Genomic DNA, 27,938 nt, shown 5'->3' with positions numbered 1-27,938 from the left:
CCTTTTCTCATTACTAGACATATCTTTTCTTTCTCCAAAGCAATATGGAATTTAGAGACTTCGTAATGACATTGTTAGTCAACTGTATAGTATCCTTTTATTACCGTGTTATACTTACCTGTGCGGAGGCAGATGATTATTTTTTTATGTGCTAGTCTTTGGGCTTGAACTAAGGCCTTTGGCATTATCCCTGAGCTTTTTTGCTCAAGGCTGGTACTCTACCACTTGAGCCACAGCTCCACTTCTGGCTTTTTTGGTGGTTAATTGGAAATAAGAGGTTCATGGTGTTTCCTGCCTGGGCTGGATTTGGAATGTGATCCTCAGATCTCAGCCTCCTAGTATGAACCACCAGCACCTGACTAACTTTCTGTTCTTTAGTGTATTGTAGTATTGGTTAATTTACAGGTTTTTAGGTCAGGGTTTTAAAAGGGCCTACATTTTAGAAATAACCTAAGTGTAAACTCCCATGGCTAAGTCTCAGCAGAATCAACTTTATTTTTGTTTTCTATACCACTGAATTATTTGAGTTTTTATAATGACTGTATTATTTTTGCTGTAAAAACCCCTAAATTAATAGATGAGTGGATCCAAAAAATGCAGTACCTATACACAATGGAATTTGGCACAGTTGTTAGAAAGAATAATATGTCATTTGAAATGGATGGACCTAGAACAAATCATGTTTTAAGTGAGGTAAGCCAAGACCAGAGAGACAGACAGCTCATGTTTTCTCTCCATATGCAGAAGCCAGATCTAATATACACTGGAACATGGTAAATTATACAAGACTCTGGACATTCATACATTGTGAGGCCAAAGGGGAAAGGAATACAAAGGCACAATGTTTCTGTGCCTCTGATCATTAAAATAACACTTATGAAATGAGCTCTACGAATGGAAATGAGCTTTTCTTTTTCTTTGTTACTGTTTGTGTTTTTGCTTCTTTTTGTCTTGTTTGTTCATTTATTTGTCTTTGGGCAGGTAAGGGGGCACAGAAATGGGGGGGACAAAGGGTGAACAAACGTGGTAGTGGTACCACTAGACATTAATGTTGAAAAGGAACGATACAGTTTTTGGGTGGGGATGGGAGGGAAAAACTGAGAGAGAGGGAAAGGGTGACATTGCCCAAAAAGAAAGGTCCTTTTAACTGACATATAACCGTAACCCCTCTGTATATCACCTTTATAATAACCATAAAACCCCTAAGTTGCAAACAGAATAGTGAGAGACATAACTGAGTGTAATGTGGTATGCTAGATCAAATCATCGAAAAAGGCATTCATGGGGCTTGGCTCAAGTAATAGAGCTCCTACTTGGCAATCATACCTCAGTACTGCAAAAAAACAGAAAGACATTCTTGGGAAACAGATGAAATGCAGATTAAAGCCTTAAAAATGAAATGAAATAGGAAAATGGATCAGAAAAACACACAGAGCCTAAACTGCAATGTGTTGTGGCATAGTAAATGGTGATATTATCTGCTGATAACCTGTGATGAAGATGGGCAGAAGCCAGAATGTGGAAAATGTCACATACTTGTGAAAGTGAAGTTAAGACACTAGTTTCTCCTAGTGTGTATAAAGACTGACCAGTACAGGAGGTTACTAGGAGACTGTGTCACTATCTTTATGAGAGTATGCAGAAGGTGTTCCAAGACTAGTTGTGGTTTTTACACAGCCCACACTGCCTGCAGGGCACAGTTAATGTCAACAGCTGTAAGCAGAATTGCAACTGGAGTTTCTCCTCCAGAGGTTTTCGATGTATTCTGAATATCCATTTTCTTTTATTCCATTTATTCACACTTGCCAGTTGTCTCCTGTCAAGTAAGAAGCGCTAGTTCCATGTTCCACTCCCCACAGAAAGTCTCCAGCTATGCTCATGGTGGCTTCAAGAGCAACTCTGCTCCCTGAAGCAGCTGCTGCTTCAGCAGTTGCATTCTCTCGCCCAGGGAGCATTCTGGGAGAGGTCTTGCCATCAGGAGTGAGGTGAGGAGTAGGCTAACTTTGGAAGGTGAATGGAAGGTGTAGCTGTGGCATGTCGGAGTCTCACCTCAGAGTTGTCCTGACCCTTCCCCTCAGCTCTCCTCCCCGCCAGACCTCGCCACACCCACCCGTGACAGGTGCGGCCCACGCCACTTACACCTTTAAATCAAAGTCCGCCGTCCAGCTTCTCACCTCTGTTTCAGAATTTAAGTGCCTAGATCTGAACGGAAAAGAAGGAGGTGACACTATTAGTGAGTGTCCAAATACAACACTGTTTTGATAAAATTGAAAACAGTGCAAAATAAAATAGCATAGGGTGATATTCAAATTATGTTAGTGAAGAAAGTTCTAAGAACTTAGTTTGTATAGTTGAATTTGAGGATTACAAATTCTTAAAGATAGGGTGCATTTTATTAAGACAGGGCTGACTGTGTAGCTCAGGCTGGCCTCAAACTCAGATCCTCCTATCTCGGCCTTCTGAGGTTCTGTGCCAGATGGAGGGTACTGGAATTTTTTCCTTTTCAATTAGCATACATTTGTAGTGTGACAGTTTCTTTGTACTGTTTTTATACAGGCACATGGCATACTTTGAACAAATTGACCTCTTCCACCATATTCTCATTCTTCCCTCCCTGCTTTTTTTTTTTTTTTGGGTCCAGTCGTGGGGCCTGAACTCTGGGCCTGGGCACTGTTCCTCAGCTCTTCAGCTCAAGGCTAGCGCTCTACCACTTGAGCCACAGCGCCACTTCTGCCTTTTTTCTTTTTGCTTACGTGATGCTGAGGAATGGAACCCAGGGCCTCAGGCATGCAAGGCAAGCGCTCTACCACTGAGCCACCTTCCCAGCCTCTCCTCCCTGCTTTTTCAAGTGGCATTTTGAAACAAGGAGAGACTGCTAGGAGGTGAACAGTACTGACAGACATTGTGTCTGTGAGTGCAGATAGAAAAAGGAAAGCTGGTGAATGATAGAGGGTGGAAGCTGGGTCAGTCTGATTAAAATTCTGCACAGGCATGTGTGAACCACGGTGAAACCCATCTGAAGAATTCACGTCACCAAAAAAATGAAGGACAGGAGTGTAAGGCAGGTCCTGTCTGGGATGGTGCTACTAGTGAGAGCGGGAAGAGAGGGCAGGAGGGGGAAGGGAGCGGTGAAGTTGTTGGAATTACCTGGGAAAAGGGGAGGAGGGAGGTGCATTGCGTGCTGTGTGCACACATCAAAATGAAATCCACGGATAATTGACGTTAATGCGGATGTAAAAACTAACTTTTCAACACTCTATCTTAGACCTCTATCTTAGAGGTCTGGGCTCATCTTGCACTCTGCCTGGATAAGGAGTGAGGAATAAGTCAGGTGGAACAGTAGGAACGAATGCCTGAGATTGTGCCAAAGGCCCCACTGAAGTCACGAAACAAAACTTGCTAGTGAGCACTTCCTTTGGGCACCCCGTCTCCCCCTGCCACTCCCAGGAGTGCTGTGCAGTGAGGGGGTCATGAACTCTTCCTGCTGCAAGAGTCAGTTAGGCTGAGTGCCTATCCCAGGGCTGTGAAGACAAGAGAGAAGATAAACGCTTGCCAATTGATAACAAGGGCCTAGAGCTCATCCCAGCCACACCCCCTGTGGAGCCCTGAGCAGAGACGGGGAGCTGACTCAGGTCAGACGTGATCCACAAATGTCTGTGCAACAAAATAAAAATAAAAGTTGATAAGACATGTGCACGCAATCATTGGTGCACTGGTAAATGTTTAAGCAAAGCTCCTCGGGGGAAATAGCCATGCTTCATGATGCCCACCTATTTCTGTTGTGGGACCTGCACCACCCTGGGGCTAGAGGCCATTGTCCCAGGGAATGGGAAAACTGGACCCTGTCACGGCTGTACACTTGGAGGGTGGTGGGGTCCGAGGGCCCCACTATGGAACAACCACAGGGGTCCTACGTTGGCAGTTGAACAAGCGGACCTCTATGCATGGTTGAAGTTGCTGCTGCTGCTCAGGCTGCTACCTGCTAGCCAGGCAGCAGTCGATGCTGCCACCTACCAGCATGGCTTACACAGCATGGAATGGAGTGAAAGGTACACATAACAGCCAGCTTCTCCCAGGAGATGTGCTCCATACGGAAAGGCCTGGTGACAGGTCATCAGCGAGGGCCGGGACCCCAGGAGGGCAGGCACACACAGTTCCTAGGACAGCTAGTCAGGGCCCCTTAGGAAATCAAGACTCTCCATTCTCCCTCATGTGCCATCATATCCGACGCAGTGAGACTTAAAATTGAATCATGGCTTAGTAAGCACAAGCTCTTTGAAAGCTCTCCCTACTCAGCAATGGCTTTTTAAGTACATATTTTAAATAAGTTAGTAAAACATTTTATAAGAGGATGAGAGTATTAATACCTGAAATATTTTTGCAGATGAACAAGAAGATGAAGATGCCATAGTCAACAGGATCTCGTATGTATTCTACAATTTAATTGTTCTAGTTCTGAAGTCAAATCTGAAAATTCTGGTTTTTGAACAGAAACATGGAAACATCTAAAATTCCATTAGATTTATCAATATTACTCTTATTTATCAATATTAATCTTATTCTTAAAAAGCTCATATAGGCAAATAGATGTGGATAGAGGATTTATTATCTCCTGTTAAAAATATGATTTAAAAGATGATAGCTTTTTTTTTTTGTTGTTGGTTGTGGGGCTTGAACTCTGGGCCTGGGCGCTATCCCTCAGCTCTTCAGTTCAAGGCTAGCACTCTACCGCTTGAGCCACAGCGCCACTTCTGGTTTTCTAGTGGTTTATTGGAGATAAGAGTCTCACGGACTTTCCTTGCCTGGGCTGGCTTTGAACCATGATCCTCAGATCTCAGCCTCCTGAGTAGCTAGGATTACAGGCATGAGCCACCGGCGCCTCGGCAAGATGATAGCTTTTATCTGCAGAGGATTTAATAAGGAAATAGGGTTAAGTTTGGGAACACTTCCAGGTTGAAGGAGGAGCCTCAGCTGAAGCCAGGCTTTCCCTCAGTGGAGGGGAGAGGACGCCTCTCGGGTCAGCAGAGCACTGACTTGGTGTTTATGTCCATTGTTCTTTGGGTTTTTTGATGAGACAAGATAGAAATATCCTTTAAATTTTTTTTGAGCTCTCAAACTGGAGGAAAAGTAATGATTTTCTCAGGTAAAATGTGAGAAAACACAGATATACGTATGTGGGAGGTTATCTATATTCCAGGACTTTAAAAATTGATAATTTGTGTTTAAAAAATCTCTAGAAGGTTAGAAATCATGCAAAGGGATTTTTTTTTTGTTTGAACTCTTTGATCTACTGTTCCATTTCCTCATGTGTAATTCCTATAATTCCTATACCCTCTCCTGAATATCTACCATGCAAGCACTAAAATAACTAAGTTAATGCTAATGTGGTTCTGCTCTCTCCCCACTGAGGTTTTCCGAGTTGTCCCCGGCGGAGCTTACATGCCACATCCCCGTCCCCTCAGTGGACACACTTCTTCAGCATTTCTTTGGCTGACGTGAATAGGGCTGATTGGATTCAAAACTGAAAAACAAATACAAATGGAGTTGTTATTTCAATTATTTTAAGTGCCTTAGTGAAGTTGGATGAGAAAAGCACAACTTTACACTGGAAATTCCTGTTCTATGGCCCCGGCACTTGGCACTTTAAGTCTACAGAACTGGAGAGCTTTTAGTTTTACTCTAGTACTTAGGCAAATCGTGGCGTTTCCTGCGTGTGACTCGCTGTTCCTAGCTGGTGTGGAGCCGTGGCCTGTGCACCGGCCTACCCTCAGCCGGGGGCACGGGAAGTGAGCCTGGGGAAAAGCCGGCAAGGTCCTCGCTTAGAATACAATGCAACACACGTAGGCTGGGGCTCGGCCGCGCCAGGCCTTGAGTTCAGCCCTGAGCACCACAGAGCCCACTTCTTTCACCTCCAATAAAGGTCACCGTGAGTCGCAGACTGAGCGAAGGGCAGTGGCTGCGGCTGTGTGAAACCTGCTGGGTGTGCAGGATGAATGAGCATCCCCCTCCCTCACCACCCCTTCCCCCTTACCATCCCCCTCCCTCCCTCACCACCCCCCTCCCTCACCACCCCCCTCCCTCACCATCCCTTCCCCCTTGCCATCTCCCCCTTACCATCCCCCTCCCTCCCTCACCATCCCCCCTCCCTCACCATCCCTTCCCCCTTACCATCCCCCTCCCTCCCTTACCACCCCCCCTCCCTCACCATCCCTTCCCCCTTACCATCCCCCTCCCTCCCTCACCATCCCCCCTCCCTCACCATCCCTTCCCCCTTGCCATCTCCCCCTTACCATCCCCCTCCCTCTCTCACCATTCCCCCTCCCTCACCATCCCTTCCCCCTTACCATCCCCCTCCCTCCCTCACCACCCCCCTCCCTCACCACCCCCCTCCCTCACCATCCCTTCCCCCTTGCCATCTCCCCCTTACCATCCCCCTCCCTCCCTCACCATCCCCCCTCCCTCACCATCCCTTCCCCCTTACCATCTCCCCCTTACCATCCCCCTCCCTCCCTCACCACCCCCTCCCTCACCATCCCTTCCCCCTTACCATCTCCCCTTTACCATCCCCCTCCCTCACCATCCCCCCTCCTTCCCTTACCATCCCCACTCCCTCACCATCCCCCCTTACCATCCCCCTCCCTCACCATCCCCCCTTACCGTCCCTCCTTACCGTTCCCCTCCCTTACCATCTCCCCCTCACCATCCCCCCTTCCCTGCCATCTTCCTCCCTCCCTCACCATCCCCCCTGCCTTACCACCCCCCCTTACCATCTCCCCTCCCTCACCATTCCCCCTCCATTGAGCCTGCACCGCCTTGGGCTGTGATCCACTTAAACGCACTTATAGGTAGTCACTGGAGGCACACCATCTCTTTTACCCTTATGAGAACATGGCTCTATCCTGTTCCTGGTAGAAGGGCTGGGGGCAGCTCTGTGTCCTCTACCTGGTTCAGCCGGGCAGTTGGATGGCACAGCCAACGGGTTGGCTTTTCCCACTGGTTTCTGTGTTGTGGTAACACATGTGCAGGTGTTCTGTTCCTGATGGTAAATGGTTTAGAGTCACAGCCAAGTGAGGTATGGGCCTACCGGGCTCACCAAGAGGCGGGGCCTGGCCTAGGCGGCTTCTTATGCCTCCTGGGCCTTTCAGGATGCTCCTACTCCTGAAGTGCCCCTCAGCCGGACCCTGTTTCCTTCTTCTCCTAGCCCCACGTCAGCTCCTCTGCCCTCACAACCAAAAAGTGCATCTTCTGAGAGCTACTCTCAGCTGGGCACTTGATTTGATTTGGGTCAGAGCAGCTGGCCTCATTGGTGAAGTTTCTTTGAGGATGGCTGTGGACCTGGGCAAGGCCTGGTGTGTGTCGGGAAGGATGGCCTCCTCAGGGTAGGACCTGGGGAGGGCGTCTGAGCCAAGGGAGGCCTGCCCTGGGCCCGGAGCTCCGGGAGCAGAGGTCTGGAATCGGGAGGGATGTGAACAGGAGGGTGGCCTGCCCACCCTGGGGAGAGCGGCAGGAAATTGAGGACGGTTGCTGCTGGGTGGGAATTTGATCCGTAGAAGATGCCGTTAAGCATAGTCCGGGGAGAAGGAGAGAATGAACGCTGAGGTTCTTGACCGGCTTTGAAGGTGTTGGTGTGAACTCGAGGTGCCGACACGTAGGCCTTTGTGGAGTGGCCTGCGGAAGTAAAGCGGGTACATGTGTGTGCACACGTGTGCTGGGTGTGCGCTACATCATTCTCCAGCCCTCTCTGTGCCCGGGGAGCACCGGCAGCACGCCATCTCAGTGGAGTGAGTGCAGCGAGTGCACGAATCCCAACTCTTACAGCAGAGAACGGTTTTCCACACGCAGAACCTAGCTCTGTGAAGGGCAGTTGGGGGGTGGTATAGGGAAGCCCAAGCTAATTTTGTATTTCTTATTCTCTCTCTCTCTCTCTCTCTCCATCTATCTATTTTTGTGACAGTCCAGAGGCTTGAACTCAGGTTGTGGGTTATGACCCTAAGCTTATTTACTTATTTATTTATTTATTTTCAAGGTTGTCACTTAACCACTGGAGCCTCAGCTCCATTTCTGGCTTTTTGGTGGTTCATTGGAGATAAAAGCCTCATGGACTTTCCTGCCTGGGCCGGCTTTGAGCCACAGTCTTCAGATCTCAGCCTCCTGGGTAGCTAGGATTACAGGCGGGAGCCACAGGTGCCCAGCTAATTTTGTGTATCTTACTGTACAGAAGGCAAGTAAGTGCTTGAAGAAAGGGGGCATGTTGCAGAGAAACAACTCCTCCAGGGACTCGCACTGCCAACCCGGGACAGTCTGAACACTGGAACGAGTCACTTGCACAATGGGCCCCACCCGCTTAGTACAGTTGGAAAATCCATCACTGCTTTCCGACCCGGCAAAGGTAGACGTAGTTGTGTAGTTCGTTGTTCTACAGTGCCTCGGACAGCCTTGGCACATACTAATAGATATCAGTAAGCAACAAAATTGGAATTTTGGCAAGAATAAGATACCATCCTAGTTAAAATTTACCTCCCCACAAAATACTAATGAAAGGGAAGGGCAGCATTAGCGTGGAGACTGGCAGATCCCGCCCTGAGTAGTGACAGAAAGCAGGGTCGTAGAGGGCAGACAGCAGCCCCTGGTCGCCTTGCTGTGGTAGAGAGGAGCATAGGGCAGCGATTCTGTGATCATCTGCCTGGTGGACCCGTCAGAATGCCGGTGTCCAGCAGTTCCTTCCCCTTTTAACTTACACCTGAGGTTTGATGGCATCTGTCACGTGCTCTGTTTCAGACCCAGTGCCTCAGAGTTGCCTTTGGCTCCTTAGCTCCATGCCAGGGGCCTTGTGGTTTCCATTTTCAGGATTGGATGGCTTTGTAGTGTCTGCACTTCAGTCTTCTTACTTTGCCTTACTTTCCTGTAGCACTTACTGTCTTTAGAATATTATACAATCACACAATTAGTATTTTATTGTGCCAGACACTGTGACTCACCACTGTCATCCTAGTTACTCAGGAGGCTGAGACCTGAGGATCGCGGTTCAAAGCCAGCCCAGGCAGGAAAGTCCGTGAGACTCTGATTGCCAATAAACCACTAGAAAGCCAGAAGTAGAGCTGTGGCTCAAGTGATAGAGCACTAACTTTGAGCTGAGTTCAAGCCTAGGACCAGCCAAAAATAAATAAATAGAGTGAGGGACTACCACATACCCTCAGGGGGACCCGTGGAGCACCCCGTGGTACTGTCAGGGCTCCCCGAGAAGAAACCGAAGAGTAACAGCAGGGACATCCATACTCTTACCAGAGACTCACGCGATGCAGTGCTGATATGAACTGGGTAACCTAACTCACGCAGCATACATTTACTGATCAGCTACTTGAAGACTTAGGGTGGAAAGCTGAAACACCAGCAGTCTACAGATAAGTAGAGCATGAGAATGAGCAATTACCAAGGAGAGAATGTTGCGTAAGTTCCAGAATGAATTTCAAGAAAGAAATGGTGCTTTAAATCTGAACTATCATAGAAGGTAAGGCTCAGATTTCAACTAATAAGTATCTGATGGATTTGGCCAGAAGGAAAATCTTTTAACTACTAAGGTGAGGAGCAGAAGTCCACTTTCAGTAAGTTTAAAGGCTGGGCACTAAGCGAAGCCTGCAATTCTAGCTACTCGGGAGGTTGAGATTTGAAGATAGCAGCTCAAACCTAGTCCAGGCAGAAAACTCAGTGAGATTCTCATCCCCAATTAAAAAAGCCAGAAGTGGAGCTTTGGCCCAAGTGGTAGAGCACAGTCCTGAGCAAAAAAGCTCAAGGACAGTGTTGTAGGCCCTGGTCAGGTGCAAGCCGCAGTGCCAGCACAAAAGCAAAAGAAGTTGATGTGCAGTTATAGATATGGTGGGCAAGGCTTCCTTCAGAAGCTGTTTGAAAAGGTGAACACACACAAGGGCGTTACCCTGTGAGAGGAGGTGATGTGGAAGGTGAAGGACTGTCACTGAGGAAGCAGGACCCTGGACGACAGAAGGGGAGGGGCAGAGCGTGCAGCTGGGGAAAATGGTTTCCATTGGTCAGGTGGTAAGTTTGGACACGAATTTACTATTCTTTCCCTGTGTTGAAGGAAAAGACTGAGTGGAGCTTTGGTAGAAAGCTTGGCCAGAGCTGCGTGTGGAGGCCAAGAGCCAGAGAGCAGATCTGGTTTTGGCTCTTGTTTGTGAATGCGAAGTGTATGAAAGCTTTCTGGAGTGTAAAAGAATTAAACTGTCATCATCACCTTGCACAGACACCTTTACAGATGACGGCATTTTTGCAAAACTAGTTATATTGAGTCTCTGATGTGAGCTGCTATCGCTTTATGGAGGTGAAGTGAGGCTTTGCCTCTTCTTACTGCTGCCGCAGCCACAAAAGACACAGTACTCTGGAGGCCAGTGTTTCTCCACTGCCCCATTTGCACATTTCTGAAACTGTCCTTCAAGTCTGAAAGGGTGCTTTTGCATAAGCAACATTTCTATGTAGGTTTTTCAACGCAAGCCTTCTTTTAAGGATCCTCTGAGAACATTAATACATTGCATCATTTTTTTTTTTTGGGGGGGGGGGGTCCTTTGTGGGAACTGAACTCAGGGCCTGGGCGCTGTCCCTGAGCTTTTTCTGCTCAGGGCTAGTGCTCTACCACTTTGAGCCACGGCACCACTTGTAGTTTTCTGGTGGTTAATTGTAGAGAAGAGTCTCATGGACTTTGCTGCCTGGGCTGGCTTTGAACCACGATCCTCAGATCTCAGCCTCCTGAATAGCTAGGATTACAGGTGTGAGCCACCAGGGCCTAGCCCCTTACATTTTTTTTTTTTTTTGGGTCCGGTCATGGGGCCTGAACTCTGGGCCTGGGCGCTGTCCCTCAGCTCTTCAGCTCAAGGCTAGCGCTCTACCACTGGAGCCACAGCACCACTTCTGGCTTTTTCCTTTTTGCTTATGTGGTGCTGAGGAATTGAACCCAGGGCCTCATGCATGCAAGGCAAGTGCTCTACCACTGAGCCTCCTTCCCAGCCCCCCTCCCCCCTTACATTTTTGAATAGCTCTACTGTATCTTCTTAAGGGCCAAAGGAATGATTTCCCCATTCTTTTGTTGATTTTTAAGGCCAAAAGCTAAAGTGTAGCATATTCTAACAGTGACACACACTCAAGACTTTCCAGGTCACTTTATGTACTATGTAACTTTTAACACTCTGTGTTTGCCCTATAAGCTGATTCCTTTTGTCAGAACATTGGTTTCAGTGTTTGATTTGTAAACTGTGTGGGCCAGATGTGGTCCAAGTATTGTGGGAACCAAGAGGAGGGAGGAGCCAGAAAGGGGGGGTTGGAGGGATGTGTGGGGCACATGATGTTTGAAGTTGGCCTGGAGATTCTTGGGGAGTACCTGCCCAGGGAGAGAGTAGCTCTGCAGGGAGCCGTGGGCCTGCGGAGTCTGTCGAGGGCAGGGAAGTCCAGGCGAGGGCAGTCTAGGTGTGCTGGGACCGCTGGGCAGGGCCTGCTGAGGGGTGCGGCCGCTGGCATCCACCCGGAGGTGGGGACTCGTTCAGATGCTCTCCCCGACACGCGTGGTCTCCCAAGCAGAGCCATTTCTCAACACTATTTCCAGGCTTGGTTTGAATTATGTGGTTGGTATGCTTTGTGGTTCAGGTGTAAAAAAATAACCACCTGCTCATTGAAGCACAGTCTCCTGGGCACTCTGGGTGAAGTAGAAACACGCTTCTCCTTGTTGCCACAAGGTGGCACTGGCCTCAAGTTTAGTATACTACATGTACATGGGGGCAGTTAATACGCCCCTCCGCTTTTCTACTTACACTTGCATTCATCCGTATATTTGTCTAATATCAACTTCAGTCACATGGTTATTAGATTTCTATCTGCTTTAATGAAGTCTCCTTTTCCTTTACCATTTCTGTCTTTTTAAAACACTTTTTCCAAGTGGGGCACCAGCGGCTCATATCTGTCATCCTAGCTACTTAGAGGGCTGAAATCTGAGGATCTTAAACTCACAACCAGCCCAGGGAAAAAACCCCATAAGATTCTTATCTGCAATTAGCAACCAGAAAAACTGCAAGTGAAGCTGTGGGTTGTGTTGCTAGCCTTGAGCAGAAAAGGTCAGGGGCGCAGCACTAGGCCCTGAGTTTGAACTCAGGACCAGGAAACAACAACAACACCAAAAACAACCACCTCCCCCTACCCAACTTTTCAAATTCGTTACAAAAATTTTAAACATTCCCATAGTGTGCAGGTGAGAAAGTGCAGGTCTTCATAACTTCTCGCTTATGGGAATCTTGTGCATTGTTGTTGTTGTTGTTTTTGGTCATGGGAATTGAACTCGGCCTGGGCGCTGTCCCTGAGCTCTTCTGCTCAAGGTGAGTGTTCTACCACTTTGAGCCACGGCACCACTTTCAGTTGTTGAGTGGTTAATTGGAGATAAGAGTTTACAGACTTTCCTGCCTGGACCGGTTTTGAACTGGGATCCTCAGATCTCATCTTCCTGAGTAGCTAGGATGACAGATGTGAGCCACCCACTGCCACCAGTCTTATTTGGGATGTTTTAGTCACTCTTCCTGATTGTATAGATGCGTTTTTAGGTGGTGTCAGGACAGAGGAGGAAAAGCACGCACTACATTAATTACCTTTGTTTTTCTTCGGTTTGCTTTGTTGACTTACATATTTTATTTATTTATTTGGGTCCAGTCGTGGGGCCTGACCTCTGGGCCTGGGCACTGTCCCTTAGCTCTTCAGCTCAAGGCGAGCGCTCTACCACTTGAGCCACAGTACCACTTCTGGCTTTTTTTTTTTTTTGCTTATGTGGTGCTGAGGAATCGAACCCAGGGCCTCATGCATGCAAGGCAAGTGCTCTACCACTGAGCCACCTTCCCAGCCCCAGACTTACATATTTTAATTTTAAGATTTTGTGGTACTGAGGTTTGAGCTCAGGGCCTTGTGATTATAAGGTAGATGCTCTACTACTTGACCCATACTCTAGCCCAGCTATCTAATTTTAAAATGACAAAGTAGTATTGAAAATATTGTCGATTGTACAGTATTATTTACTAGTTGTCCAGTATTTGCTGATGTAAGTTACTTAACTTTTACTCATTTTAAGACAGTGCCAGTTGCTGCTGCCCATGATTGTCATTGTAGCTATTCAGGAAGCTGAGATCTGGGGTTGTAGTTTGAAACCTTTCCCGCCTGGGCAGGAAAGTCTGTGAGACTCTTACCTCATTAGCCACCAAAAAGCTGGCAGCGAAGCTGTGGTTCTAGTGGCAGAGTGCTAGCCATGAGCAAAAAAAAAATGCTCAGAGACAGTGCCCACACTCTGAGTTCAAGTCCCAGGATTTGTAGCACATGCACACATACCCACACCCCCACCCATACTCATCATTAGGTCAGTGACTTTCCCTGAAGTAACCTATTTGGTTTACATTATTACATTTTTTGGTCTCAGGCTGGGACTTGAACTCAGCTTCTGATGCTTGCTTTCACTCTGGCTGGTGCTCTACAATTGGAGCTGTGCATCCAAACCTATCTTAACGTTTTTCTAAATAACAGTTTATCAAACAGGTAGTAGCAAGCAGCATTGTTTATTTTTGAGTGTGGTAGGATCATTTCTTATTTTCTTGTTCTTGATCTGTAGTTCTTTTAAAATAAATGTGTATTAGCTGGATGCTGGTGGCTTACACCTGTACTCCTAGCTACTCAGGAGGCTGAGTTCTGAGGATCACGGTTTGAAGCCAGTCCGGGCAGGAAAGTTAGTGAGACTTACCTCCAATAAACTACTTAGAAAAGGCCAGAAGTAGCACTGTGGCTCAAGTAGTAGAGTGCTAGCGTTGAGCACATAGAGGCTCAGGGACAGAACCTGAATTCAAGCCCCAGGACCGGCAAAAAAAAAGAAAAAAGAAAAAAAAAAAGGTATCTCTGTAGGGATATCTGTGTCTTTAGTAGGGATCAGTGTGCGTGCAAGTTAGGCTAAGTAGCATTTCCCTATTATGAAGTAACCATTTTAAATTAATTTGTTTTTCATGCTATGTTCACAGGTCTTTCTTCATGTGAAACAGTTGTTGCATTGCTGTTAGCATATGTTGTCAAAGTTGTTAATTAAATGCAATTGTGAAATAAATACTTATATCTAAAAGAGGAACGAACTACTGCTGTGAACGGTGTGAGGAAGTACTGCTTTCAGACTCTGGTTTGTAGGCGTACTTGTTAGACTTGTGTTTTTGTTGAGGGAGTAGGTGGGGTCTTCATCTGACTTTCAGAATCAAATGTATATAATATGTGTCCCAATGACACATAATGAATTAATTTGTTATGTAATAGGTTTTTTTGTAAAAAATTAAAGAGTTTGCCAGGGTGGGCTCACACCTGTAATCCTAGCTACTCAGGAGGCTGAGATCTGAGGATCATGGTTCAAAGCCAGCCTGGGCAGGAAAGTCCGTGAGACTCTTATCTCCAAGTACTTTCAGTTTAATTGAAAGTGGAACTGTGACCCAATGGTAAAGCACTAGACTTGGGCAAAAAAAATGCTCATGGACAGTGTGCAGGTCCTAACTTCAAGTCTCAAGCCTAGCATATAAATTGAAGTGCTTGTTATATTCATTGCTATTTTGCTTCCATGTTCGTTGCTTTTCCAGATCACCTTTGACGATGGCTCTCTCTCTTCCAGATTGTTTCTGAGCACCTTCACCCTAGCCGTTTCAGCTGGAACTGTTTTGCTGTTACCCTTCTCAATCATCAGCAATGAGATCCTGCTTTCTTTTCCTCAAAACTACTATATTCAGTGGCTTAACGGCTCCCTGATTCATGGTTAGTACATATTGCTTAATATAGTCATAACTAATGGTTTTTAATTTTTTACTGTAGTGTAATCTTAGATTTTTCTTTCCTAAGTTATCTTCCTGTTTTGAAACTTCTTTTAAATGGTGAAGTCCTTCCTTACTAAAGTCAGAAACCTGGATTTTACTTAGCATTCCTGTTCTTAGTTGTGAAAGGTTTTCTCTTGATAATCAAGAGGCAGTCTTTATATTTACTATGATTTTGATGATACAGTTTTGTGTGAGTATTTAGGAAGGGCACTTTTGTTTCTCCGGTTATCAGACGATTTCATAGTTTCTATTTTGTTTTCTGTTTATTTTTTTAGTTATTTCAAAACATATAACAGGATAGAGAAGTACAAATGTTAATGCCAAGTGCAAATTTTAATGTGATCTAAATAAATAATGATTGGCTTAATATAAATAACAAAGCATGTTTTGTTGAAGAAAAGTAGATCTGTGTTCCAGTGCCAGCTCAGCCATTCTCTATCAGACTTTAGGCAAGTCACTGTTATTATTGAACTTCAGGTTTTTATTCTTTAAATTAGAATTTAAATAAAATAAATAATGAAAATAAAATTTAAATTTAAATAAAACCTACCTCATACGCTGGTTGTATGGAATCCCCAACAGAAAATACTCATCTCTTAATAGGCACATAATGTTTAAGAAGCTGTTTACAGTTATTATTATTATTTTTTTTTGGTCCGGTCATGGGGCCTGAACTCTGGGCCTGGGTGCTGTCCCTCAGCTCTGATGCTCAAGGCTAGCACTCTACCACTTGAGCCACAGCGCCACATCCTGCTTTTTTTTTTCTGCTTATGTGGTGCTGAGGAATCGAATCCAGGGCCTCAGGCATGCAAGGCGAGCGCTCTACCACTGAGCCACCTTCCCAGCCCCTGTTTACAGTTTTTTACACTGTGAGGTAAATTTTTTCTTTCTGAAGAATTGTACTTTAAAAGCTGTATTAATTTAGTGTGTGTTCACTGAACTTTTCTACAGCATGTTAGTATAATTGTTTTATAATTATCTGGTAAATTGATTATAGTTGTTGGAGATTTTGATATCTATTTTGATCTTCCTGCTCAGACTTTTCCCATTTGTAAATTTTTTGTTACTAGTTACTGTGTATTTGACTAGTGTCATTAATCATTGGTACTGTAGTGTCAATACTTACTTTATTAAAGCTATATAACTTGATAGTTAAGTAGTATGCTAGATACATTATTTCTGAACTCCAAAAGTAGGTGACAAAATCAGAGCAACTTGTTTTCAGTTGTTTTTTAATGGACCAAATAATTTCCCCCATTTTATTTTTTTGGTCAGTTTTAGGGCTTGAACTCAGGGCCTGGGCGCTGTCCCTGAGCTTTTTTGCTCAAGGCTGGCACTCTACCACTTTGAGCCATGGTGCCACTTCCAGTTTTTTGGTGGTTTATTGCAGACAGGAGTCCCATGGACTTTCTTCCTGGGCTGGCTTTGAACAGTGATCCTCAGATCTCTGCCTCCTGAGTATAGAATGAATTACAGGCATGAGCCACTGTGCCCAGCTTCCCCATTTTAATGAAGAGACATTTGACAATTAGTGAACATTGTCTTTTGGTGAAACAATATCTTGAAGAAGAGTAGTCAGTGGCAACTATTTGCTATGCATTTGATTTCCTTCATGTTATATTTTGAGCTTGCTTTTCAGTTAATGGAAAAATGTCCTTCTTTAAGAACACTTTGCTAACTTACCATTTTACCACAGGAAAATGTATCACAAGCAGGTTGTTTCTATTAAATTTGTAATACAGGTTATTGAATTGTATTTTCCAAGCTGACCTAAAGAAGCAGAATAACTTCCTTGTGATTGATACCATGCTTAATTTCTAGGGTTACTATGAAAAGCTTTGCTGCTTTAGACGGATAAGACTTCTGTTTTAGGTGCTATTTTTATTAATATTTTTTCCAGCAGTGATGGTACCAGTTGTGTCGTTCCTCAAGCCACTTTTGTATTATTTACTCTTGGGGGAGGGTTTAGCTCTGCGCCCAGGCCAGCCTGGCTGCGACCCTCCGTACGTGCGTGTGCGTTCTCATGCTGCTGGGGACGGTCTGCTGGATCTGGTCTTTGCTGTTTCCTCTGCAGCTGGGGCAGCCACTGGATTAGATGGAGTCAAGAACTTTATTGCCTCATCCTCCACCCAAGTAGCCAAGATTACAGACATGAGCACTGGTCTGTTATGTTCTAATAGAAAAGAATGGTGAAAGTTACAAGATGAGTAGTTCTATGTGTAAGACAAGAGAAGGTTTCATGTCTCTGGTTGTTTGAGAAGTATATGCTTTTTGTAGGCGACGCTGCCTCCTTGCTGTGCCTTGGTTACTGTGACTGCAGGCCTCATGGTGAAGCATGTTTTCTCATTGTAATTTTGCTTTTTAATAGTTTTTAGTGAGATTGGATGTCTTAATTGTTAAAAGATACAAAAATCTAGAACATACATAGTTTCATGTCCTTTGTTCCCTTGTTTTGTTCTTTTTGGTGGTACTAGGCTTTGAACTCATGGTCTCATACTTGCTAGTTGGGTGCTTTACTATTTGAGCCATACTTTCAGATGGAGTCTTATGAACTTTTATGCCAGGGCTGGCTTGGAGCCTTAATCCTCTGATCTCCTCCTCTGAAAAATAGGAGCCAGCACTCTGCTCTGTGAGAGAGAGAGAGAGAGAGAGAGAGAGAGAGAGAGAGTGAGTGTATGTATGTGTGCGTGTGATATTGGATTATGTGATCTCTTGATCTGTGAAAACATTTTTTTAACCAAAAATATAGATGTTTTTGTAGTTCTTATTTTTATTTTTAATCTTATTTGCTCTTTTGATTTCCAGAATATTTATATTTTGATAGTAGTTCTTCTTTTTCTATCTTTGGTTTCTCAGATTGTTTCACTTTCTTTGTTTTTTTTTTTTTTTTGGTCTGGTCATGGGGCCTGAACTCTGGGCCTGGGTGCTGTCCCTCAGCTCTTCAGCTCAAGGCTAGTGCTCTACCACTTGAGCCACAGCGCCACTTCTGGCTTTTTTCTTTTTGCTTATGTGGTGCTGAGGAATCAAACCCAGGGCCTCATGCATGCAAGGCAAGCGCTCTACCACTGAGCCACCTTTCTAGCCCCTGTTTCACTTTCTTAAAATGTGACAGACATTTGCTTTTTCTTCCCAATACTTTTGTTTACACTTATTTAATTCATCTGGGGTTTTACAGGTAACCATCTTTTTTCTCCTCCCCTTTCCAAAGTTAGATCATTGTCCCAATGTTGACAATTAAACATTCTTATTCATTATTTTTTAATGCTGTATTACTTACTTGGTAATTGTTCCATTGGAGTCTGTTTCTGGGTTGAAGTGCATAGATTTTTGGAGTCAAATAGTCCTGAGATTGAATTTTAGCTCTTGTGTTTACTAATAGCAATCTTGAACATTGCTCAGGCTTTTTAAGTGTCAATCTTTTATTTGCGAAATGGATATAACAAGGTCTAGTTGATAGAGTTTATTATTTTTTATTTTACTTATATATTTTTTTACTTTGAAATTTCATTTTTAAAATTTTTATTCTTGGGCTGGGAAGGTGGCTCAGTGGCAGAGTGCTTGCCTTGCATGCATGAGGCCCTGGGTTCGATTCTTCAGCACCACATAAGCAGAAAAAGCCGGAAGTGGCGCTGTGGCTCACGTGGTAGAGGGCTAACCTTGAGCTGAAGAGCTGAGGGACAGCGCCCAGGCCCAGAGTTCAGGCCCACAACCGGAAAAAAAACACACACACACACACACACACACAAAAACAAAAAAGTTTTTATTCTTTTGTGCTGGTCCTGGGGCTTGAATTCATTCAGGGCCTGGGTGCTGTCCCTGAGCTTTTTGGCTCAAGGCTAGCACTCTACTACTTGAGCCACAGCTATACTTACAACTTTCTTTTTGTGATTAATTGGAGATAAGAATTTCATGGATTTTCCTGCCTGAGCTGGCTTCACACAGAGTAGCTAAGATTACAGGCCTGAGTGACTGGTACCCATGTTTTTTTTTTTTTTTTTGGTTGGTTGTGGGGCTTGAACTCTGGGCCTGGGCGCTGTCCCTCAGATCTTCAGCTCAAAGCTAGCACTGTACTTCTTGAGCCACAGTTCCACTTCCGACCTTTTTTAGTTATCTTTTTTCTTTGTTTTATTATCTTTAAGTAGTTACAAAGGAGTTGCCATTTAACAAAGAAGTTCATGAATACAGTATGTCTCGATCAGTTTCACCCAGCCCTTCCCTACCCACCCCTCCCTCATTCTTAATTTTGTAGAATGTACATTTGATTCTTGACTGCATTTCCCCCTCTTCTTTGCTTCATCCGTTTACCCTTTCCCCTGGATAGAATACACTTTTTATGTAATTTTTACTGCACAGAATATAGGTATCTACCCACAGTCATCCGATCTGTGTAGGCCATCTTCCCTCCTCTGCTGGGTACCTCGCTGGTGGGCATCACTGGGACACAGGCCTTCACCACGCTGTCCTCAGACACACATGCCCATGTACCTCGATTCTGAATTTCCTTGTCTCCAGCTTTCGATCTTTCTTCCAAAGCTCTGATGATCCATTCAGACCCCGGCTGCAGCCCATCCACTGGGATGTACTTATGCATTTGGGTCTTCCTCATTCTGAGTAGTCAAGTTTGGCACCCATTATTCTGTCTACTTAAGAGCGTTTTCCTTCAGGGAGGCCGCAGAGCGGGGTGGTAGTGCTGTGCTGTCCTCCTCTGTGTCTAGCACAGAGCATCTGCAAACCAGCCCCCAGTCTTTTGTTTCTCTGTCCGCTAATATTAGAGAATTCCTTGTGAAGTGAACAGAGGCCGACAGGGAGAGAGGAGTCATGGCTCCCAGGAGTAGGAACCATGGGCATGGGGCTGCTTTCCCACAAACTCACTGTGCCATCAGCACCTGCTCACTTCATCCGACTGTGAGTGCTGCTGTCGCCCAACTTCATGGACGTAGGGAGTCATAACGCACTCAGTTTATGGGCGGCCAGGGTGCATGGTAACGTGGTAGGCCATTGGTAAGCATTCAGTCTCTACTCACATCCGCCAGACCAAAAGGAAAGTTATCTGAAGAGGATGGCAGGGCGGGCACCCTGCCCACATCCTAAGGTGCACCTGCCAGAGACTCCAATCAGCATCCTTGCCCAACACCGACTCTTTCACACCTTGTGGGATCTGGCTGGATCTAGGGACCCATGGCAGAGCACTGCTGCAGGGGTTTCCTGTGTGGGTGCCACTCAAACTAGCAGCTTGTCAGACAAGTCAGCCAGCAGAATGGAGGAATACAAGCAAGGGAGAAATGTGCCAACTCCACAATCCAAAGAGGCTCACCAGATGTTGTGCTTCTCTTTGGTGAACAGGGGACAAGCAACAACTTACCCTTGACCACAAAAGGGGTGTGTGGTCATGCCCCGCCACACTAGGACAGTAGAAATTACACTGAGCTAGAAAGCTCCTGAATTGTAGGATTTATTTCCCGTCCACGGACACAGAAACGTCTTGAAGGGCAGAGTGGTTGCGACCCAACGCTCACTGTGTTCAGTCAGCATGATGCCGGCAATGTGATGGGCCGTGTAGGGGCAGCTTAGGAATTTCCTAAGATCCCCGCACGCAGACTCTATTACGCCATCATGCTGCAGGGTGATGTTCTCCTGATGTGGCTGTGACCCGATGGGCTGTCCCGGGGGAAAGGTGACTGTCAGGTCAGGAGCTGCAACCCCTATCATGGACGTGCTAGCCTACCCACACACTGGAGCCACGTCTCCCACAGCAGCTGCAGTCGCAGCTACCGCGTAAGTTACTGCACTGTCATCTCCAAGACCTGTCGTCTGCTCAGGCTGAATTAAACAAAGATGTGGGAGGAATCACAACCCTTACATATTTTAGATACTTTTACTTTTTTTGGTTGTGGAGCTTGAACTGTCCCTGAACCCTTTTGGCCAAAGCTAGTGTTCTACCACTTGAGCCACAACTCTACTTCTGGTTTTCGCTGGTCAGTTGGAGGTATGGGTCTCACAGCTTTCTTGCCTGGGCTGGCTTTGAACCGTGATCCTCAGATCTCAGCGTCCAGAGTAGCTAGAATTACAGGTGTGAGCCATCAACGCCTTCTTTTTTAAGTTGATTTATTGAATACAGTTTATATGTTTACCTTATACCCATCTTTTTAAACTGTACTATTCAGTGCCAAGTCTTTTTATGGAGGCAGTAATGTAAGAAGTCCTTCTAGGAATCAATGTTGCTTCTGTTTGCTATTTTCCTTGGTAGATGAAATTCTTGTGGCTTCCACTTGACCTTTTCCACTTTTGTAGCCCTTCCTTAAGGTCAGGGAACCAATTGGGAGATTCTGCCAGTGCTGAGTACAGCACTCTGGTTATGTATACCCGAGTTAGAAAATTACCATAGAATGGGCCCCTGTGACTCTGGACTGAGCAAATACTCCATTTACAACTGACTTCCTAAGTCTTTGCTTTGCCTAGAAGCTGCATGATGTTTTGGGTCTCCTGGGACCAGCGTCACAACAGAGCCAGTCCGACAGACCTCCCCTGAGAGGTCTGTGCGCAGGTTTATCATCCGCAGGTATGTGTCAGTCAGTCATTTACCTCAACGACTTTGTGGGGCTCTTGGAGGACTCAAGAAATTTCTCAAATTCCATTCATATCTGATGGAGCTTCTTTTTTACATACCTACATACTGAAAATGTCCAATAAATATTTATTGATTGAAGATTAGAAGTATTATTCTTATCGTTAGGAATACTTTGGTAAAGTGCATGCGAAAATATGATGACTTACAGAATTGCCAGTATGAGTGTTTGTTTAGCATGTAAGTCACGGACTCTAGGATACTACATATTAATACTTTTGTGTGTATATTTACTTTGGCTTAAACAGTGTTTTCATCGTGGGCACACAGGTCTGAGATGCTATGCGAATCATGCTACTTCTCTGTGCCACAACTTAGTAACGAGTTCTAAAACTCTATAGCATGTGACAAGTATGTCTGTCCAGAAGAAGGAAGTAATTAAAGCATGGTGTGGAGTCATGTGGCGTGCGGGATGGACAGCACCGCGGGTGCCATCTGGCCTGTGAGCAGGACTAGCCGTGGTCTTACATCACCCATCAGCTCCGTCCGGGAGACCTTTGTTGCCCTTAGGTGGGCCGGGGATCCCAGCAGTTGTAGCTGAATGGAGGATTGAACAAAAGAGGCAGAGGTGACAAGGCAGCAGCGAAAACTTGTATTATTGCAGTTACAATAGGAAAAACTGTCTGTACTTGTTAAAAATAAAGAGAAGAACATAACCTCCTTCAGTTCCTTGAACCGGCCAGTGGCTGCTCCCTGCTTCCCTGGAGAGGGGTAATGTTCTGGCACCAGACAGATGTTCACTTTAAGATGGTTACTTTTTTTTTCTTGTTAGGGCTTTGGGCTTGAACTCAGGACCTTGTGTTCTTTTTCAGCTTGCTTGCTCAATGCTAATTTTGAACCTTGGTCCTTAGATCTCAACCTCCTGAGTAGCTAGGATTACAGGCGTGAGCCAGGGGGCTAAGACGGGTACTTTTATATAAGAAGTTTAAAGTTTAAGTGAAAAAGACCAATGACATTTTGGGAGATAGAAGAATGTGAGGTTCTTCAGGTGTCTTGGGGGACTTCCCTCCAGTGTCTACCTCACTTCCACTCACGGATGGCGAGGCACAGAGGCCTTGGGAGCTTGGGATGTAGTCTGTTAACCACAGTGGGGCTGTGCCCTTGTGGCTCATGCGTGTGGATCGCCCAATCAGGAGGCAGATCTGAGGACTTTGGTTGGGGGTCGGCCCAGACAGAAAAACCGAAGAGACTCCCATCTCCAAAGTAACCAGCAAAAACCAGGGCTAGACGTAAGTCTCAAATGGCAGAGCGATAACTGATCAAGGGTGAGGCCCTGAGTTCAAGCCTCTATATCAGCAAAACCCCACAATGGAAGTCTGTGCACCTGAGTTGATGTAACGGCTTTCTGGTGAGAACCTCGTGCCTGGGGGCGGCCGGCCACTGTGCTGCTTGGACTGCAGAGTGGAGCAGGGGCTAGGGGCAGCTTCAGCACCTTGACGGAAGAGCTGAGATGCATCATTTTCCTGAAATTTCCAGAAGGAAGCTGATCCACAGACATGTCAACTGCCAAGAGTTCAGATACTTAAAATTCTGAAAGCACATCAGCAAACCACCTTTCACTGCTTGGGACACGAAAGAACATTTCTGAGGAAGAGGAGGAGGAGCAAGAAAATAATGTAGGAGGCCATGGGGAAGTGAGTAGTGAGGGTGGTGGTGGCGATGTCAGTGTGGATGGAGAGACAGTAGCAGAGAACCCGAAAAATCTAGCTAGGTTTGCCTCCCCGCTGCCTCCTTCTCCTCCCTCCTTCTCCTCCCTCCCTCCCTTCCTTTCTTCCTTCCTCCCTCTCCCCTTTCTCTTTTTTTCTGTTGGTCCTGAGGCTTGGATTTCTGGTGGTTAATTGGTGATAAAGAGTATCATGAACTTTCCTGTGGGGGCTGGTTTGAACTGCGATCCTCAGATCGCAGCCTTCTGCGTAGCTAGCACGAGCCACAGGTGCCCAGCCTTAATTACTCTGTAAACAATATTTTACCTCTGCCAGTCCAATGGTATTGCCATGTTCTATACGGACATCTCTGCTTCCTCTGGCTTTCACATCATGCATCTCCAAATTACTTCAAGAAGGAGGAGCTGAATTTTGCCTGTATCTGCCAAGTACATCCAGACCTGGTGTCTCCAGGGCCAGACTCCGCTTCAATGGAAAGAAGCAGTTTTAGCAACTCACTGAATGCTTCCATTTCTATATAAAGAATACAACAAGAAGCATCAGAGGATGCTCATATTCTAGGAATCGCCAACATACCATCACTTCTACAGTGAAATCTGCTGTGCTGAAATTTAGCAGCAGAGCAAAGCTATGCAGACTTTCACTCTCCTCTACTCCAGGAGTCCAGATTCTGCAGTCCAAGACGAATGTCCATCTTCTTATCACTAAAGAAAAAGGAAAAAGCCGGGTGCTGGTGGCTCATACCTGTTATCCTAGTTACTCAGGAGGCTGAGATCTGAGGATCACGGTTCAAAGCCAGCCTGGGCAGTAAAAGTCCATGAACCTCTTATCTCCAATAAGCCACCAGAAAACTAGAAGTGGTGCTGTGGGCTCAAGTGGTAGAGCACTCATCTTGAGCTGAAGAGCTCAGGGACAGTACCCAGGCCCTGAGTTCAAGCCCCAGGACTGACCAAAAAAAAAAAAAAAAAGGAGTGTTTGTCAGGTGGACGTGGTATGTTGTGATGCATTCATTTTGTGCCCCTGGACCCGTTTCCGTTTCTTCCCCAAGAAGGGGGTTGTTGCAGGGAGGAGCAGCGGCAAAGAAGTTGCTGCTGTCTGATGTGTCTTTGTCCTCAGGTCATGTGTCCCTGAAAAGTCAAATGTAGGGAAATTTTAATAAACCACAGCTTTCTGGGACTGAACATGATCTAGAAGATTGAGAAATTCACAAATGGAAACATTTACTTCCCACTGGCTTTGCCAGCCAGAAATTCTTTCATTATAATTTTATCTCCAAATTATTACCCCCGGTCAATTCCTTCAGATTTGCCTATTTGATCCTTCTTAAGGTAAAAAACAACCGACCAACCAAGCCATTGCTTGTGAAAACTGGTAATGAAAACCTGAATGCTAGGTAGGGGCACAGAAATGGAGGGACAGGACAAATAAATGCAGCAGTGGTGCTCACGAGACACTGTGTGGATAGCGTGGGGGGTAGGAGGGACAACCGTGGGAAAGCAAGGATACGGATGACGTTTGTCCAAAAAGACATGTTCTCTTCACCTGCCTGACGCACTGAACCCCTCTGCACATCACCTGTATAGTAACCAAACCCCACACAGCCCAACCCTGGAATACTTCCTGCTGGGTCTCATCTTAGTTTTGGATAGTACACATTTGTATAAATGTCTTTTTTTCCCCAGCAAAACTTAAAAAAAACTTACAAATATCATACTTTAATTCAACTTAGAAAGACATTAATTTTTTAAAAACTCATAAAGGGTAACTTTTTATTAAGTTAAAATATACATTTGAAATCATGCTGTTTAAAGTAACGTAAACTTCTAAAAAAAGTTAACTACAATGCCTCTGACTAGTCCTTGCAAGTACTGTGCTTTGAATCATCATCAGGAAAATTAAATCCCAGATAATGTCACAACACAATTTTAAGTTAGAAACAATAAAACTTGGGAATGTACCTTTCCTTGTGAATGATTGCTCCACTTCCGGCTTTCTGGTGGTTGATTGGAGATCAGAGTCTCAGACTTTCCTGCCCAGGCTGGCTTTGACTCACCACCTTCAGATCTCAGCCTCCTGAGTAGCTAGGATTACAGGCGTGAGCCCCGGGCGCCCGATTTAACATAGTTCTGTCATCCAGGAAGTTAATGACTATAGCTAAACGTGGATAAATTTTCTAATTGAAATTCATTAGGTTTTTATTTACATGAGGAAAAACACTATACTCCTTATGGAGCTCTGTTGTATTTTAAGATACTGTGTGGCTCCAGCAGGTGGAGCTAGAACTTAATGAACTCTAAGGCGGAGGGCAATTCAGCCTTGTTCGGTTTTGAACTGAGTATCCTGCAATTATTAAATAACTTTAAATTTCAAACCTCTTGTGATGGGCACTGAGTAACTTTCAAACTACACTTCTGAATGTTTAGAGCTCTATTACTATATAGAGGCTTGTAATTTTGGCTTTATGAAACAGAGCTAGGACTCTATAAATTAAATAATACAAAATATGCATACTAATATCTATGTGCATCTGATCCTTATAAAATAATGTTTATCAAAATGAACTTCAGGAAATGGAAACAAGAGGTTCTTTTTCTTTGTTGCTATTTTTTGTTTTCTTTTCCTTTTGTCTTGTTCCTTTATCTGTCTTTAGGAAAGTAATGGGGGGGGGGCACAGAAATGGTGGGACAAAGAGTGAACAAATGCTCCAGTGATCCTCACTAGACACTATGTTGAAAATGAACTGTATAACTTGTGGGTAGGGACAGAGGGAAAAAATGGAAGAGACAGAGGGAAGGGGATATTGTTCTAAAAGTAATGTACTTTGACTTGTATAACTGTAATCCCTCTGTACATTACCTTTATAATAACAAAAAATAAAATATGCATACTGAAACCCAAGACTTAAATTTAAGAATAGTGTCAAAATTATAGAATATTGTTCAAAGATATATGTTCATACCAAGTATATTAGTAAAGAAGACTATAACTTGTCTTCTACATAGAATATGCAGAAAAAATATATTTCTTCTATATTTGTATTGTTAATATGTTTATATATTTACTTTGTGTGTGTGTGTGTGTGTGGGTTGTCCTAGGGTTTGAACTCAGGGTAGCAAGTACTCTACCAGTTGAGCCATGTCCCAAGCCATTTTTTGCTTTTGTAGTTATTTTTCAGATAGTGTGTGTGTGCGTGCATGTGCGTGCGTGCGTGTGTGTACTAATACTGGGGCTTGAACTCAGGGCCTTGAATTCTTGCTAGGCTTTTTCTACTATAATTGGTGCTCACTTTTTGAGTCATACTTCTACTTCTGTCTTTTGGCTACTTAACTAGAGATAGGAGTCCTCCTAATAAGTCTGCCTAGGCTGGCTTCCAGTTGGTGATTCTCAGGTCTCAGTCTCCTGAGTGGCTAGGATTATAGGTGTGAGCCATTAGCACTGGCCCACTAGCTGCAGTTTTGATCTAGAGTGTCCCCCAAAGGCCTGTGTATCATATGAAAGCTGGTCCTTAGCTTGATCCTCTTGGGAAGTGGTGGGGACTCCAGAGGTGGGGCCTGGCAAGAGGTCTTGACACTGGGGTGTTCTGTGAAGGGCAGCGAGACCTGGCCAGGCCCTTCCTCCTTCCTCATGCCCAACTCATGAGGCCAGCAGCATGTCTTCATCACCTGCTTCGTGGGCTCAACTAGAAACATGGAGAAATAGACAAGACACATAAACCTACACCAGGGCACCTCAACAAATGGCTCAAAATCAGTAATGAAGAGAAAATCTTAAAAGTATACAGTATTTTTTTTTTTTTTTCTGTGTGGGGCCTGAACTCTGGGCCTGGGCACTGTCCCCGAGCTCTTCAGCTCAAGGCAAGCGCTCTACCACTTGAGCCACAGAGCCACTTAGCATGCAGTATTTTAAGGTTAATTTATAGCTGTTAATACCTTCATTACAATAGAAATAAGCTTCAAATCAGTTTCCACTGATTGTACCTTAAGAAATTGTATTTTTTATATTACTAATAATAAGTAATCAATATTTTGCATAGTAGGAAAAGGAGAGCAAATGAATCCCAAAGTAAGAAGAAAGGAAAAAAAAGATGAGAAGATAAATTAATAAAGTAGAATGCAAAATCAATGAGAAGATCAGTACAATTGATAAATGATGCTAGACAGATAAGTGAAAAAATACAGATCATGTAGGCTTTCTGAGAGTTGATGAGAGAGGCGATGACCTAGAGATTCTTCAGTTATTGGAAAGTAAAGACATACTTGGAGCATCTTATGCCAAGTTAGAGAAATGGACAAATAGTTTGAAAGGCAAAACCTATTAATGCCTTCTCAAATCTTGTGAGAATGCTACAAATAGTCTTAAAAACAAACTGCAGCAAGAGGACCTCACTGTCAGTTCAGCCAGATAATTAAGGAGAAGCAATACCAGGTACATAGAGACTTTCCTAGAAAATTGAAGATGTAGGAATACTTGTCAATTCATTAAGACCAACATTATCCTGTTACCAAAACCAGGCAGAGATATTACATGAAAACTACAGACCAGTGTCAGGCCTGAGCACCAAGGTATACATTGTAAAGAAAAATTCAACAAATGAAATATGTCAAAGGAGAATACATTGTGACTTTGGAAAAGCCAGTCAATGTTCTTTGCTATATTCACATGCTGAACATGCAGAGAAAGCATATGACAAAATTCAGCATCCATTTTGGATAAAAATCTTGCAGTAAATGAAGCTTTTTAGTGGAATGTTACATTGTTGCCCCATGCCTAGGTTTTATACTT

The 27,938-nt window shown here is 44.7% G+C and overlaps 1 protein-coding gene across 7 annotated transcripts in view; it reads left to right on the top strand.

Annotated features, from left to right (window-relative positions):
• Lmbr1 (limb development membrane protein 1) overlaps positions 1–27,938 on the top strand; it is a 123,369-nt gene that overhangs the window by 17,673 nt on the left and 77,758 nt on the right. For 6 of the 7 annotated variants that reach the window (XM_042671586.1, XM_042671587.1, XM_042671589.1 and 3 more), the window contains exons 3-4: positions 4,385–4,424; positions 14,669–14,808. In XM_042671586.1, the coding sequence (XP_042527520.1) occupies positions 4,385–4,424; positions 14,669–14,808 (180 nt within the window). Of the gene's footprint in view, positions 1–4,384; positions 4,425–14,668; positions 14,809–27,938 lie in introns of those variants that run through there. The other variant, XM_042671590.1, reaches the window with a different exon arrangement.

The sequence above is a fragment of the Dipodomys spectabilis genome, unplaced genomic scaffold, assembly GCF_019054845.1.
Source record: "Dipodomys spectabilis isolate Male_0828 unplaced genomic scaffold, ASM1905484v1 ptg000646l, whole genome shotgun sequence".
Lineage (NCBI taxonomy): Eukaryota > Metazoa > Chordata > Mammalia > Rodentia > Heteromyidae > Dipodomys > Dipodomys spectabilis.
The sequence above is the reverse complement of the archived record's forward strand: the minus strand, read 5'-3'. Positions and strand labels throughout refer to the sequence as shown.